We start from the raw sequence: 17836 nt of genomic DNA, 5'->3' as shown, positions 1-17836 counted from the left end.
CACAATATAAAATATTTTTTTTTATATCACGGCTTGATAGGACACGTCATTGGGCTCACCTTATCATAGCATAGAGTTACGTTAGCGTGTTGTCATAAGGCTGTAATGTAATGAGCAAACTGTAGTAGTAGGTTCAGGTATGACGTCATAGAGCTTACACTATAACAAAGTTTAGGTATGACGTCATAGGACGCGTTCGCACCGGTCGGGCACAAGCGTCAATGCGCACGACACAATCGCGACGTGATAGAGCATCTAGGACTCACATTTTCATAGCACAGAGTTAGCGTTAGCGTGACGTCGTCATAGGGATTGTGTGTGTATGTGTGTGTGTAACGGTCCAGCTGTAGTAGGTTCAGGTATGACGTCATAGCGGCTTACCCCTTTGGTCATGGTTCAATGATGTGACGTCGTCAACTAGGGGGATGACGTCACGAGATTCACTTGGATGCACCTGGATGCAGTCCCCACGGGCGCCGAGGCCAGGGGGGGTTACGGTAGGTCAGGTGTGACGTCACTATGACGGAATGCATCTCACCTGTGCACCCATTGCATATTTTCCCGGAAACATTAGATGACGTAATTAGTCGGTACCTTTGAGAGCCCGTACCGCACCTATTGTTTTCCGAGAACAATAGCGCCCCATTGTTCTAAGAACAATAGATGACGTCATTGTCGGCACCTTTGAGAGCCCGTACCCGCTATTTCTATACTACTGACACACCTGGAGAAAAAAGAACACAAAATAAAAGCAGCAATTATGAAGGAGCCAATAAGAAAAAGACTGCTAGGCAAACCACGCTTTAGATGGGAACATTGTGTGAAGAGGGACGTCGGAACAGTGGATCGAGGAGCAAACTGGAGGGAAGTAGCAGAAGACAGTGAAAGGTGGAGGGATATTTGTTGTACGGGTGGTTTTAAAGGCCGGGAACCCCCTCCGAAAAAAAAAATTTCTAAAGAAGTGAATAAAATTAAGATTGGAGTAGTGTTAAATTTTGATTGAGTATCATTACTACTGAATTAATATTAATTCGGTGTATGAATACAACCGCATTATTAACTAAAAATTTGTATTACTTGATTGTCAAAAGTTGAAATGAGTAATTTTTTTAACAAAGCAGATAATTAAATTCTAAGTACTAACATAGTATCACAAATTGTAAACAATATTATTAACTGGAAAAATCCAATTAAACATAAAATATTTTGATATATGACAATATCATTAACTATTCATTAAATTGAACACTACAATACAACGACAAATTTATTCAATTGATTTAAGATACTTAAAAGTGTTTTAAGGAACTTTAAGTAATGAAAATTTTTTTTTCTTCTCTTTTTACAAATTTTATTTTTGTGCTAAAGGGTTTTGTCAAATGACCCATTTAGCAACCAAGTGTTATTTTGATTTTATTTATCGAAAACATTAGAACACTGATCTTTTTAATGTAAGAGTTTTTAAAATCGTAGACAACTATTATTTTATGATTCTATAATTTAATGATTTCAAATCTAAGTGGCGTTATTAATATTTACAAAAATATAATAATTATGTTCTATATAATATTATATATAATATAATATTACATTCTATTCTATTAATAAGAATTATTCTCCTAAGACTATCGATTATAAGTTGAATAAGGAATTTACTAATCTCGTGTAGTAATAATTTTATATGGTCTGAGTACAGACCATATGAAATCTTGTAAACGATAGTGTAACTATAGAAACAGCTTAACTCCATAAAATAAATACAGATATACTTGAGAAAATTTGTTAAATTTGTATCATTTTAACGATTGTTCCTTAAATTATCTTTTAGTTATTAAGAGAAACTTATTGTCTGTATATAAAGAAATATTACATTCTATCAGTTTTAATTTTATCACGTCAGAATCATCAAGCATTCTGTAATTATCGTCAATTCTACGATGTACTTACACATTTTAATGGATGTTTTTTAAGTCACTTATAATTGATGTTTATTGAGTTAATTCATTATAGCTGTAAATAGTCTTCCAATAATTATCATCAAGGATTTTTTTTTTTCCATTTGATTATTATATAAGTAATTTAAGTATGACCTTTTTGTCTGTATTGTATAACTTTTACTTTTGGACTAGAGGGGTTCCTCAAACGACTGATTTGATTAACTAATGTGTCCAAATTAATATTTTTAAACCAAAAGTCATGATTTTTTAATAATGAATTTACACTTAAGTTTACAGTATTTATTTTTATTTACACTTTTCGAATAATATAGTTATAAAATAGAAGTATCAAATACAATAAGAATATCAAGTTATAATGGACATTTTTATAAAGTTTAATTAAAAAAATGAATAATAATATATTCTAGTAGAAAAAAACAGCACTCAAACGTATTTTAACTTAAAAGTAATTTAATTAAAATTATAATTTAAACAAAATTTTTCACTAATTGAAAAATACCACTAATAGTGATGAGCAAAATTACTCTTGTTCTTGCGGTCTTGGCTTGGTCTTGCATTTCTACGAGACCAAGACCAGACTTGCAAGAACAAGACCAAGACCAAGACTTTGACAGTCTTGGTCTTGTTCTTGTTTTGCTCATCACTAACCACTAATATTACATTCCAGACGTAGATATAAAAATAATGATAAGATTTTAAATAATTAAATGTCAAACTATCGGACAGTGATTAAAATCACTTTCATAAAAAACGTCCGATGCAAATCTTTAGATAGTGTTTAATTTTAAAAAATTGATGGATTATTCCAAAAGCTACATGATGAGCTATTTCCTTATTTATATCGTGATTAAGATAAAGTATGTCGAATGAAAAAGGGATAAAAATATTATTTTTCATAAAAAAATTGTGTTGATCCATACACTTTTCAATAAGTTGAAACATTATAAAGTTATAAATGTAAGAAATAAAATCCAGAATTTTTACACAAGAATAGCATTCGGTAACTGTTGTTACCATGAAGACAAAATAAAGTCCGAATTTTTTTTTGTTCATGATAACGTATATTACATTAGTCAAGTTGAAAAAATCAATTTTTTATGAAAAAGTTGTCATTTTAAATCCCCCTCTGTGGGAAGGTAAAGGGTCCAATTTATAAAAAAATAAACCAAATGAAAGGTAAATACATCATGCATCTATGAAAAAAATATTATATTGGTTATTGTCGGCGAACAGTTTACATCATTTACTCAATATTATTAAACCCGACATCAATCTACTATTTTATCATAAACGTTTGTGTTTATTTTATTATTACCCTTATGTGCTCAGCCACCGTTTACTCACCTTTCTAAATCCTTTTTTATTTATATAATTACATCCTTACATATTCTTCATATATAACCTCGTATATAATTATAATTTTTCAAAAATGAGTTAATAATAAATTTGTATATTGAGGGTCTGGTGGCCATGTGTCCGGGTTCGTTCAAATACTAGTGATAAGTATTTTCAAATATATTAAATTATTGAACCGAATAGTTTATTTTTAGCATAAACTATCAAATATTTATAAAACTATTAAATATATTAGGTAACTATCGATTATCTTTACTATTCTAGTAGTATTATAATGACTATCGTATAGTTCGGTTGTTTATATTCGATATATCCTATCAAATACTACGTTATCGTATTTATTTACAAAAAAAAAGTTAATGTCACTCCGTCTCATGTGCACCTAAGAGTATATAATGTGATTGTCTTAAAAAAAACGTTTCTTTGTGTTTCCATAAAAACAAATAACTATAAAACTTAAGAAAATATTTAAAAAATCTAACAATCAATTTACATCCTATTACGATGAAAATTTTACAATATTTTTTCGGGTGATTCATAGCAATGATCATATTTATTTAAATTTGTCAATAAAAATTAATTTTAGGAATGTGTAGTAATTAGTGTTATGTGAATCATATCGCATAGTTCTCGAAATTTTCAAACATTCTAGAATTTGTTCTGATAGGAACAAAAAAAAAGTGTCATCTTTAAGCAGAATTAAAAAAAAACCGTAAAATAAGTGACATTGTAATGTATCTTTTGTATTCGTGTAAAAGGGGAAAAAGTGTAAAATTGCAACTTTTGGAGAAATTAAATTGAAACTTACAGCTTACATTTAATTCTATTTAAAAACCTTAATGTACCAAAAACACAGAAAAAAAAAACCCAGCACAGGGGAGTCGCGGCACAGTGGTGACGTGGCATAGTTGGATCAAGTATANAAACCCAGCACAGGGGGGTCGCGGCACAGTGGTGACGTGGCATAGTTGGATCAAGTATAATGATATCTGACAGTGATTAAAATCACTATCAAAAAAAAACGCTTCGATGCAAATCTTTAGATAGTGTTTAATTTTAAAAAATTGGTGGATTATTCCAAAAGCTTCATAAACTGCTAGTTCCTTATTAATATCCTGATTAAGATAAAGTATGTCGAATGAAAAAGGGATTATTAAAAAATACTCAGGCCGCCGAGTCAGATTCCCGGACATTTTTGACCCTAGCTAATTCCACTCCGTAGGGGGGTGGTGTGGCGGTCGAATGTTCTAGAGAAGTCCGCCGCCGCCTCTAGAAGATTCCTCTGCTATTTAAGGGCAAGATCGTCGGTCCATTGCCGCCATCACAGTCCTTTAGGTACTGTCTGACGGTAATCGACCGTTTCACCCGTTGGCCGGAGGTGTATCCACTCGAGCGTATAACAGCAGATGATGTCACTAAGGGTTTCCTCAATTGTTGGATTTCACGCTTCGGAGTACCTCAATACGTTACGACTGACCGTGGTACTCAGTTTGTTTCAGCTACTTTAAAAACTTTAGCAAAACGTTTTGGTTTTACGCTTCGCCCCACTACCAGTTGGCATCCTGCTGCAAACGGATTCGTCGAACGAATGCACCGACAACTAAAGGCAGCCATCATGGCCCACGCAAAAGACTCGTGGACTGAGTCACTGCCTATCGTGCTTCTCGGAATACGTTCTGCGTTTAAGGAAGACTTAAAAGCCACGTCTGCGGAACTTGTTTATGGGGAGCCTCTTAATCTTCCTGGTGATTTCTTCACAGACAATCAAGATAATAGCAGTACGAACGACCCTACTAGCTTACTAGATCGTCTTCGCAGTGTTATGAATAAAATCCGTCCAGTACCTGCATCTCGCCACTCAAATCCACGATCATTTGTTTTTGCGGACCTTAAGGACTGTTCACACGTATTTCTCAGGGAGGGAGGTGTCCGAGCAGCACTTCAACCGCCATATCAAGGTCCCTACGAAGTAATTGCCCGAAATGACAAAACGTTCACAATAAAAGTTCGAAATCAACCAGTTACGGTGACGATTGATAGAGTAAAACATGCCTACCTCATAGTGAACGAAAGCACAACCGATAGCCAGGCACATGCTCCACCAGCGACTGCCCCGAATACGTCCAAACAAAAACATCCGCCTAATACCGATCCATCAACACAGCCAGTACGAACAACTCGCTCAGGCCGCCGAGTCAGATTCCCGGACATTTTTGACCCTAGCTAATTCCACTCCGTAGGGGGGTGGTGTGGCGGTCGAATGTTCTAGATAAGTCCGCCGCCGCCTCTAGAAGATTCCTCTGACTATTTAAGGGCAAGATCGTCGCTCCAATCAATCAATCGATCAGTCAATCACTTACGCACTCTGTCTTAAACGCGCTTCGTCTCTCGCTGTTATTTGTTAGTTCGTTGTAATATAGTATAGTTGTTATTAAATCGTAAAAGTGTTTATTACTTCTATATATTATACCTCGCTACATATAATTTGTATTCGCGTAAAAGGGGAAAAAATGTAAAATTGCAACTTTTGAAGAAATTAAATTGAAACTTACAGCTTACATTTAATTCTATTTTCATATGGAAACACATATACAACATAATTTATATTATGTAAAACATAAAAAAATTTAACATTTTTTTTTTTATAAAATTGTAAACCTTAATGTACCAAAAACACAGAAAGAGAAATTGTTTGAAATATCAATTAAAGTTACAATTTTTTAAATTATTTACCATTTGGATATCGGTTGTAGGTTTCTAAACCAATTTTTAAATTTTCAGTCATACCCTGGTATTATTTTAATTGGAAAAATTGTAGAGTTCTAGAATAATAAATACTCTTAAATACTCTAAAAATAATTATATTAATGAAACAATATTTTATTGTTGAAAGCACCTAATTTGACAATTATAATCACAATAAAATTAATTTAAATGTTCACACTCTTAAAAAAAATTACTGAATTTTCACGTATATGGAAATTTTTATTTTAAATAACGCAAGGAAAAATTTGGATAAATAATTATAACAATGTTAAATTTATGTACGGTATTTTTATATTTTTTAGAAATTACACTACTTGTTACTAAATCTTTTTTTTAGCTCACGAATATAACTGTGTTCACGATCAGAACTATTAGAAGAAAATAAGGGTTCGAACTTTTTAACTATGGCATAAGCAAATTCATCATGTACTGCACATCCGTACAAATAATTTGAGTTATTTCCGAACGATTCCTTACTTATGTCATTATTTTTATTTTTATTTTCTTGACAAAGTAGACAATTTTCCTTATATTTTTCAAGAGATATATTGACACAACTTTTACATAATAAATGACCACAGGAGAAATTTTTTCTTTGTGATTCATTTACTGTCTCCCCACAACTTCCACATTTAGCTTTAAATTAAATATAAATTATTATATTTCATACAATGGATTTGAAAAATTTACATGGAAAAATCATTGAATATGTATTTAATATATTTTAACTTTGAAGCGAATCTGATAATGTATTAATACTATTATGATATTTTATAATTTAACTGTATACAGGCTAATTTTTTTTAACATAACCCATTCAATTACTTACAGAATAAGAATAATTTAAACTTTTTTTTTTTTTTTGATTATCTTTAGTTACACATTATACTTAAATTATTAACTATGTAATATTTTTTAAGTTCATACCTTATATCTTGTAAGGGTGTCAACTTTGTTTTTTAAATAGGATTGTAGTGTTTTGGCGTTTATATTTATTACAAAAATACTAAAAATAATACACAGAGTGTTATCGTACTGCAGTGTACATCTAAGATAAAACATATAAACATATATAAACACATTCATTGTGACATGTTATTTAACATTTTTGTTAATCCCTACAGAATCATAAATTTTGAATTTAATAAAATGTTTGAGTTTTTAATTTAATATTAAATAGCATTTAGAGTTTTATTATTCTTTATTGACTTCGATACGCAGATTGACTGCAGATACGCAGCATTTTTTATTAATGGTAATAAATTACATTATTGTGAGCTTAGAAATACATTTACTGACAATACAGAAAGCATATCTATTGATTGTCATAATTAACAATAAACCCTCGTGTATTAACCCAAAAATTTGAAACTTTAAAATTTTCTATCTAATTAACGAATAAAGTTATAATAAAAATTCAATTGCCATTTACTTAATAGCAAGTTAAAATATTAATTTGCCATTAAACTAAAAACTAAAACATTTTATTAAATTCAAAATATGTGTTCCCTTATAAGAAAGAAAGTTGACTCCTTACAAGGCATAAGGGATGAACTTAAAAAGTATTACATAGTTAATAATTTAAGAATAATGTGTAACTAAAGATAATCAGAAAAAAAATGTTTAAATTATTTTTATTCTGTAAATAATTGGGTGGATTACGATAAAAATATTAGCCTGTAAAACTTATTCAATTTTTCGGCAAAAATGAAAAAAAAAGTTGTAAGCTAAATTTATATAAATCAATATTAACTTAAAGAATTGCGCACAATGGACCAGGTCTGAGTGCATGGGCATTATGTCCACCTCGATAATAACTAACTTAAAGAAAAACCCCAAGGAGGGTCCACCATGGATTTCGTAACTTATCCTTAGGGTAAATGTTACATGATTAACAGTTAGAAATTTACACAACAACTATTAAAATATATTAAATATAATAAAATAAAGTTGTCATAAACAGAACAAAAACGATAGCCGTCATCACAACCACTGCACATACATACTACCCCAACAGTAAAACTGGTTAGGGTAGGTCATGACACTGAAAATCCAAAATTGACCGATTCCCACCGCTCCATTCTGTTTTGGCATGACCCTGAACGTTGTCAGTTGACCAAGAATAATTAATATACCACTTTACATTTTTTACAGATTGTTGAAACTATACAAAAACAAATTTATGAAATTCATATAATAAACGAAGGTGTGAAATTCGATACCAATTGTTAGTATTCTAAGAGTCATTCAAATTTAGATGTATGAGAAGGATTTTAACTTCATAGTAACAACTTTAAGAATAATTTTTAATTTTTAATTATTGATCACATATATTTTAAACCTTTCTTTGAAATATTCAAGTAATTTAAACGATCAGTTTGATAATGAATTTAACATTTATACTTACGAGGGGTGTATTTTCCTTTTTCTACTATAAAATAAAAAATATATCTTGGTAATTACATAAAAGAAAATAAATTTATACTCTTATTAAGTGGTCAATATTTAAGAATGCTTTAAGAGTACAAAAAAATAATATTAACTTTCTTGGAAATAATTAAAAATATAAAAAGTGTTTTACATAAACATTTTTTATTATACCTAACTCAATATATTCCATATTGTTAAACTCTTATATTTTTTAATATTGTCGTGGGGGTTTTAAGGCATTTACTTTGAAAAATCAAATGAAAACTCGTGTAATTTTAGTACAGTTGAAATTTGTTTTTTTCTATAAAATAATATTGTTGAGAAAAATGTATATTATAATCAATGTTAGGTAATACACATTAGTACGTTAGTCATTTCCCTAACGACTTTATTTTTTGTGTAACGTCTTTGTAATTTAGTTATTTTGCATATTTAAAAACGCATTTCCAACTAATTGCAATTATCTGAATAACGCGTTATTTATTAAAACTCTTATTAAAAACTATGATTACGCCCTAGAGGCGTTCAACTTGGGCATTTGCTCCAGTCATAATTTTCATTATAAATCAGTGGTGATCAACTTTCATTCAAACTAGACTAAGCTACACTGGGTCATTTAAATGTAATATATGAAAATAGTAAAATTTTAGCATGAAAATATAATTTTGTTCGATAAGCTAAATAAGTTTTCCACGACAACTTTTAATAAATTGCACGCTTTTACTATAGAGGATATGTGAACGGCTTTGTGAAATAATGAGCCGGACAAAAGTTTAGTATAATCATAAATGATGCCACAGATTACACTGCACAACACTATTGTGCGTCAAACAATATTACAGAAAGATCGGTTTATCATTAACCACTCGATTACTAACAAAATAAGTAAAATATTGAAAAAAAAAATTAATTACAAAAAATGTTTGTTGAAAATGCTATTTTTACGGTAGCATAATTTTAAGATATTTATTTTAAATTTATGAAATTAAGGATTTTTTTAATTTTAATGTGTTCTAGTAGATTAAAATCGTATTATAAATTTATCCATTATTATAAACATAAAAAGTATTACATAACTAATAATTTCGAAAACAATATATAACTATACATTTCTAAAAAAAGTTCTTATTCTTTAAGTAATTTATTATTAGGTTATATGATAAATAAATCGCCTGTATAGATAAACTTCAGATTAATTTACGTTTTATTTTTTTTTTTTAATTCTGAATTAAATTACCCATCTATATATGAGAAACTTAATTCTTTATAATTCCCTTTAGTAAATAATAGACATATCACACAAAAAGTCATGTACAGGTACACAACTTAAACAACAATTATAAAGAATTAATAAAAAGAATAAAATAGCTAGATAAATTGAAAAATGAAAATCTTTGTAAATTATGTTTTTATAAAATAAAGTATAACAATACTAATAATTATTATTAATTTTACTCACGCTGGTCAGCACCATCGGAAGATTCGTCTTCTAAATAATTAATATTAAAACAATGTCTGTTGTTTATAATTTTATATTAAGCTTCAGTATACAAATATTATATAAACATCATTAATATTATTAAAGATATTTACAAAAAAATTTTAAAAAGGAAATTATTAGAGTAATAATTTTATCAACGCTAAATAAACATACAAGGTCCCAATGCAAGTACAGAGGATGTATTTTTAATATTGATTATACTTAAATAAAAAGGTCATGTTCAAAAAATAACGTGACCCAACAATAAATTTGAACTGCCATTTAGTTTAAAAATTTTTTATACACAAAGCCTCATTTATAATTTAATTTTGAAGTGTATATTACAATTATCATAATAATGATAATTATTATTAATTTTACTTACGCTTGTTAGCATCACCCAAAGATTCGGGAACGCCTTTAAAATAATTAATATTAAAAATATGTCTATTTTTTATTAAGCCCCAGATTATATATATCTTTAATATAATTATAGATATTTATAAATAAATTTAAAAAAGTAAATGAACAGAATAATAATTTTATCTGCCCAAAATAAACATATATGGGGACCATGTAATTATTAACTATGTATTACTATTTAAGCTCACCTTTTATGCCTTGTAAGGGTTTAAACTTTGTTTTTTTTAATGGAAACAAATATTTTTAATTTAATAAAATATTGGAGTTTTTAATTTAATAGTAAATGGCATTTGAATTTTTAGTATAACTTTATTCATTTGTTAGATATAAACATTTAAAGTTTCAAATTTTTGAGTTAATATACATGTATAATACAAAATGTATTACAAATACAAGTAGCTAATTGGTTTTTTATGACATCAATATTAGCAAGTAAACAGCATATCAATGGTAGTAAGGCAAATTGTTGTGAGTTCATAAACACACAAACTGACTATATAAAAAATATATCTATTGATAGTCATATTTTCAGTCATAACAGCCAGATTCAATATTAGAAGCATTAAAACAAACATTTAATACAATCCCAAATACAATTATTTTTAAATAATGTATTTGTAACGTTGTACAATATATAATATTATAAAAATGTTTTTTTAATATTATTTCTTAAAATTGTTACATAGGATTGCGTATTCAATAACGTTTTTGAGCAACTTTCAGTTAATTTACCTTATTTATTACTTTTTAATGAATTGATATAATTTTTAAAAATTATTATATTGAACTAGAGTTTTTTTTTTTAATTTTTAAATTCTAAACAACCTATTTTTTTAATTGGTATACTCAGATATTTGTGTTGAATATGAAATTTAACACATTTATATAAAACAATATTTATTTTAATATAATCACAATACTTAATAGTAATTGTTAAAATATTGAATTGGTAAGGACTATATTTTCTTTTTTTTTGTTAAATATAGTTTCCACTGAAAATAAGAAATTCTTACAAACTATGAAAATTATAAAATATAAAATAAAAAATCGTTCTAAAAATTATTTTTGATTTATTCTAAGTATGGGTGGTTGGCATATCGTTAAAAGAAATAGCAAGAATATACAATGATTGGTTGGTTTAATTCATAGGTAATAAATTATAGTCTTATGAACAATATTTTTGCCACCAATAGACATAAACCAAATTAATGATGAATTTCTATTTTAAATATAAATTATAACACGAAAATTGTTTTTCTAAAAAATTAATTATTAGGATAAATAATTTTAAAATGTTTTTTGTATCGTATAATCAAATCAGAAATAATTTTCCTATTTAAGAAAATTAATGTTTAGGTATTTTGTCGCTAAAGGATGAAAAGAATATCCATCTACATAGTATGTGGTTGAACACTATCATATATTATGTGTAAAAGTTTTTTGAACCAAACATTATTGTCCTGTTCAATAATTTCAAGTTTTCAATATTTTTTGAGTATAGAGTGAATTTGAATAATACATTCAAAATATTCAAAAGTTTTGGACGATCAAATAAGAAGAAGACACTTCCTTTTTTTTTTAAATATATGTATAATTTAATTTAAAGCCTCATTTATAATTTAATTTTGAAGTGTATTTTATAATTATTATTAATTTTACTTACATTTGTTAGCACCACCGGAAGATTCGGGAACGCCTTTGAAATAATAAATATTAAAAATATGTCTATTTTTTTATTAAGCCCTAGATTTTATATATCTTTAATATAATTATAGATATTTATAAATAAATTTAAAAAAGTAAATGAACAGAATAATAATTTTATCTGCCCAAAATAAACATACTAGGACCCAATACAAGTACAGAGGATATATTTTTAATATTATATATTAAAATGATATATTTAATAAATTCAACTTACCAGACGTGGCTATACACTTTGTCAAGTAATGATCTAGAAAATATAGAGTTGTAATAATGATTTACTCAAAGATCTTCTAAAGGTTAGAGTATTTTAGCATCACTAAAAGGATAGTCTGTACACCCGTCAGAACAGTTTAGCTCAAAAGTAACAGACCGAGATGTGACAGTCACCAACATAAAACTACCTTTTCATTCTACCAACTACAAAAATGTTAATCCCAGAAAATAGACACCTCCTACACTAACTTTCTTTCTTTTTGTCCAATGATAAAAATAAAATAACCAATGCCTCACCTTCAGTCAGTACTTTAAATCGTTAATGACGTTCAAAATAGTCAAACAGTTGTAATTAACTAGTCATATTATTATAACTATTTTATAAGTTAATGAAATAATGATAATATAAAAAATACTGTTTGGTTGAGAAAAAATAATAAAATAAAAAGTTAAATTCTAAATATTATATTTATTTTTCGATGAAGTATCAAAGACAAATAAATCACTCTGTATATAAATTATATGTTTATTACCATTATGGATGACCATAAATACCATAGTTGATAAAGAAACTAAAGAAAAGAATTTCTGAAAATCAAATTAAAAAAAATTAATCAATTAAAATATTCAATTTTAAAATTATAACTTATAATATATTTTACTTACCATTGCGATTTCTAGAACGACGAAAAAATGTACTTTTGAAAGCAACAAACAATTGTTTAGAAGAATTTAAAGTATGTAGTTATGTTTTTAAAAGTTTTTAGGAGATATTTTATATTGACTAGAATGGATAGTTTGCTCAGTTGCAATTAGTCGTTTTTACAAGTAAATAAAAAAAATGACTAAAACACATGATTTATTATATGATTAAAATTATTTCCAATAAAATAATATCTATAATTTATATGAAATTTGTTCATAGTGTTAAAAGAAAAAAATCGTTATTTTACCACAAGATGATATTTTATGGCGCAGTTAATAATGACCTTAATTTAAAGAGGGTGATATTGAAGAACTAAATTATACATGTATTTTAAAAAAAAAGAAGTGTCTTCTTCTTATTTGATCGTCCTAAACTTTTGAATAAATTTGATTGTATTATTCAAATTCACTCTATACTCAAAAAATATTGAAAACTTGCAATTTTTGGACAGGACAATAATGTTAGGTTCAAAAAACTTTTACACATAATATATGATAGAGTTCAACCACATACTATGTATTAAATATATTTTTAACGACAAAATACCTAAACATTAATTTTCTTAAATAGGAAATTATTTCTGATTTGATTGTACGATACAAAAAACATTTGAAAATTATTTATCCTAATAAATTATTTTTTTAGAAAAACAATTTGCGTGTTAAAATTTATATTAAAAATAGAAATTCATCATTAATTTGGCTTATGTATATTGGTGGAAAATATACCTAAACATTAATTTTCTTAAATGTTTCAGTTTTATTATTTGCTAGTTATTTATTTTCTAACGAAATCGTTGCGTTATTCATACAATATTTTTAGTTTAAAACTACATTTTATTACTGCTGAACAATTATATTCGGTTTTATCTCATAAATATCACTTTCTCGAAAAGCAGTTATTTATGTGCACAAAAAAATTAAATAATCAATACCAATATATTTTAAAATATAAGTTTTAATTTGTTACCAATTCTAAGAAATATGATAAAACCAATAGAGTTTTTCATTATTCCATTTAAATAAATTTTAATTTGTTTCAAACTCTTTTAGCTTATAATTTATAATTAGAATGATTGATTTTCATAAAAAAGTAAAAATATAAAAATAAATTAAACCAGTAAAAGCTTTAGTGAGGATATCTACAAATATGGCTAATACCTGTGAAGGTATTGGTTTTGTAATGATTGTTGGGTACTCATTACGAGAGTGCCTTTTGCTACATCGTATTTCTATGACTGATAACGTCTCTCGCACTACCACAACCGGTTGTGTGGCGGATTCATTGCGTTGGATAATTACGTGCGTGATCGATGTAAAAATCCTTTGAGTCGTAGTGTATGTGGTGCTGTTACTGTCAAAGTGTTCCATAAGACTTCTCGTGAATAATAGTTTTTTAACACGCTTATATTAGTTTCACTTGTATGTTTGTTTGTTGTTTGTCGTTTGTCGTTTGTTGTTTGTCGTTTGTAACTCCACGCGGCACGTGTTATTATGTCGCGTATCCCGTCGTGTATGACCTTGAGACTATACTGTTGTAACGCATTCACCCCACTCCGCTCACCAGTCGGCGCCAACACTATTTTTTTCTGTATAATTTTGAGTAAACGCCGCGGTGCAAAGTCCAGCAAGTGCCGCACGGCCGACGACGTCCCGCCGCTATACCGTAGTCTTCTTCCCATTGTTAAAATAACATCGTCAACAAACTGATCCGCACTCGCGCACCGTCGTCATCTACGCTGCTAACCTATTGACGCCCGAGGATCACGCCGGACATCGCGTCTTCGACGCCAGCAAAAGTGCCGCGATATTATGCGAAGATCATTATATTCCTACCGCTACTGCTAATATTAATATATATATATATAAATATTTATACGTATATACGTATATGTTAATATTCATTTATATATTCCTACAGCCGACGCCTCTGCTGCCGTATATGCCTCGTGTATAATGTTCCCTCCGCCATGCCCGCCCACATAAACACGGCTANCGCTTTTATCACAATAATTCTACTACTTTTCGTTCAATATTGTTTTAAAAATTATTTTCAACTTTTTAGTTCAATGTGCTTTAAAAGCGTGTTTTTTAGTTTTTTTAAACTATATTTATTTTTATATATGGACAATCGCCCTTGCGATTCGCGTGTACTCATCTACATCGCCATATCATCGCCTTGCGATTAACTACATCCCATTGATGTTAATGAATTGTATCCACCATTTGGTTGAAAGGTTATTCATTCCAGATCAGTTCATTTGTACAACTTTCAAGACTACAGTAATTGCTAAGTAATTAATTACTTGTCATTATCTTATTTCTTTTACATATATTACTATTTATTTGTCTTTGCGCCAGTGTTGTATTAGTATTAAGTGACCCCCCCCTCCAATCCACAATTTTATAATAGTTTAAATATATATTATTACTTAAATACTTATATTGTAATTCTTATTATTTTATTTGGTGTAAGTACCATCCTCTTATATACAGTCCACTCCCTATTTCTTTCTCCGGCATAATTAGATAACCTAATTGGACGTTAACTAACCCGCACATTATAACCGGGCGTTCCGTTCAAACAATGATGTTTGTTTTGTGTCTGCCGTCCTGAAATGTCTTAACTCTTAAATAAATAAATACATAACGATTTATAGTGAACAAAATGAATATATCATCAAAACACAATAAACAGTATTTTTTTAAAAACCTGCTAAATTTACTATCTTATCTTCATAGATAACTAATAATTTTTCTAGTAATTACAGCACAACAAAAAAACAGAATTATATGATGATAAATCAGACAAAATTTATCGTCCTGTAAAACTAAAAAATACAGATATCGAGTTTTGTATAGTTGCAAGTGTTTTACCGGTTGCCTCGCAGATTATAAAATCTGTAACGTAGATAATTTGTTATCTGTTTTATCAACTCCGTCGTGTTCGGATCTGTTGTTGGATGGAGGGCTGGGATGAATTCCTCCCTAGCCCACTTTCGGATTCATTCCATCAATAAGGACACTGTCGATGCCAATGTACTTCACCGCAATATTTGCACCGGTTCAGTGGTATGTTCACGGTTACGTTACCAAAACCATTGTCAGGTCGTCAATTGAGCAGATTAAGACCGGTACACGAGTTCATTACCGTAGTGTGGTGGACTTATCTACGTTGTACGCTGTTGCACATAGATCAACGAATGACACTGTGTGCATCAACTAGTGATGGGCATTTTCGATTATTTTAAAATATCGAATAATAACTATTGGACTTCTTTTTATACAATTAAATAGTTTATATTTAGCATAAACTCTTCGAATAGACTATTGAATAATTTTAAAAACTATTCAATAGTTTAAATTTTAAATTTTTTTTCTAAAAATTATCTGAACTTATTGAAAAATGAACAAATCAAAATAATTCTTTTTTAAATTGAAAAAATAAATATTTCTCTTTCATTTGAAATAAATATTTGAAAATCTGACCCTTTATCTGCTCATAAAGGGGGATTCAAAATAGCAACTTCTGTACAAAAATTGAATTTTTTAAACCATTTTCACCATCGACAAAAATATGCTTTTTCTAAACAATTTTTGTTCTGAATGTGATAAAGCTTTCATGGATTGACATATTATTTGTCCTGATTTTCAATCATCAATTGCATTTTTTCTATTACCTACAATTTTTGAGATAATTACTTATTAGTAAAAAATAAATATTTACATATAAAAAAAAGCCAGTATAGGGGGGACGCGGCACAGTGGTGACGTGCCATAGTTGAATCAACTATAATGATATCCGACAGTGTTTAAAATCACTATAAAAAAAAAAACGTTTCTATTCAAATCTTTAGATAATGTTTAATTTTAAAAAATTGGTGGATTATACCAAAAGCTACATGATCTGTTATTTTCTTGTTATTATCCTGAATGAAAAAGGGATTATTAAAAAATTGTATTGATCCATACATTTTTCAAAAATTTATAACATTTTAAAGTTAAAAATGTAAAATATAAAATCGAGAATTTTCACACAAAAATATCATTTGATAGCTATTTTCACCGTGAAGATAAAATAAAGTCCAAAATTTTTTTGTTCCATAATAAAGTATATTACATTAGGTTTAATTTAAGATATATATTTATAAGAAAATTATATTAATTTGTTCATTTTTAAAAAAATTATGGTAGTTTTAAAANATTATATTAATTTGTTCATTTTTAAAAAAATTATGGCAGTTTTAAGAAAAAAAAATTGAAAAAATTTCGAAAATTAGCAATTTTTAAATTTGTAATTTTTTTGGAGATTTTCCTTATTTATGGTAAACGAAAGAAATTTTTTCAATTTTTGAGGGTAATGTCTTCGACTATATACGATTTTTGATCTTTTGACGTATCATTGAAAGAAATCGGTTCAGTGAAAGCTGAGAAAAAGTGGTAATAGACACAAAAAAAAAAGTAAAATTAATATCTTCTGTCGTAACTCAAAAATATAATAAAAAATGGAGAAGATAATACAGGGTGGCCCACCACTCACTGACAACTTAAATAACTTTTGATCCAGTTAATATTTTTAGCTGATTTTTTTTTTAAATATTAGTTAGACGTTAGGTCTATAGCTATATCTCAATAATTAATTTTTTTACATTTTATTAAAAATATTAATTATTTTAAAATTTTAAATAAAAAGTAAAAAAAAAATCTAAGATAGCTATTTTGTAGAGTAGAATTTAAGAAAAATTTTAGTAAAAAAATATCTTATTAATATTCAGTAGTAAATATTCTGTAGCGTTTT

At 28.0% G+C, this 17836-nt stretch overlaps 2 protein-coding genes across 4 annotated transcripts; one reads left to right on the top strand and one right to left on the bottom strand.

The window, feature by feature from the left end:
- Positions 1–4929: 4929 nt before the first annotated feature.
- LOC126902041 (uncharacterized) lies at positions 4930–5541 on the top strand. The gene has a single exon (XM_050679064.1). The coding sequence runs from the start codon at positions 4930–4932 to the stop codon at positions 5539–5541; it is 612 nt and encodes a 203-aa protein (XP_050535021.1).
- Positions 5542–6348: 807 nt separating this feature from the next.
- LOC126902338 (uncharacterized) lies at positions 6349–13124 on the bottom strand. 3 transcript variants are annotated; one of them, XM_050679501.1, is made up of 8 exons: positions 13000–13124; positions 12867–12921; positions 12335–12367; positions 12077–12109; positions 10376–10408; positions 9970–9999; positions 8488–8508; positions 6349–6716 (listed from the first exon to the last, which is right to left on the bottom strand). In XM_050679501.1, the coding sequence occupies exons 1-8, from the start codon at positions 13000–13002 to the stop codon at positions 6391–6393; spliced, it is 534 nt and encodes a 177-aa protein (XP_050535458.1). In that variant the 5' UTR covers positions 13003–13124; the 3' UTR covers positions 6349–6390. The 3 variants fall into 3 exon arrangements, with proteins under 3 accessions (XP_050535458.1, XP_050535457.1, XP_050535459.1); XM_050679500.1 differs by having other exon boundaries at positions 8488–8511; positions 13000–13122; XM_050679502.1 differs by lacking the exon at positions 12077–12109 and having other exon boundaries at positions 8488–8511; positions 13000–13123.
- Positions 13125–17836: the final 4712 nt, after the last annotated feature.

The sequence above is a fragment of the Daktulosphaira vitifoliae genome, unplaced genomic scaffold (assembly GCF_025091365.1).
Source record: "Daktulosphaira vitifoliae isolate Bord-2020 unplaced genomic scaffold, ASM2509136v1 Scaffold_3, whole genome shotgun sequence".
NCBI lineage: Eukaryota > Metazoa > Arthropoda > Insecta > Hemiptera > Phylloxeridae > Daktulosphaira > Daktulosphaira vitifoliae.
Note: the sequence above shows the minus strand (reverse complement) of the source record. Positions and strands in the feature narration are given on the sequence as shown.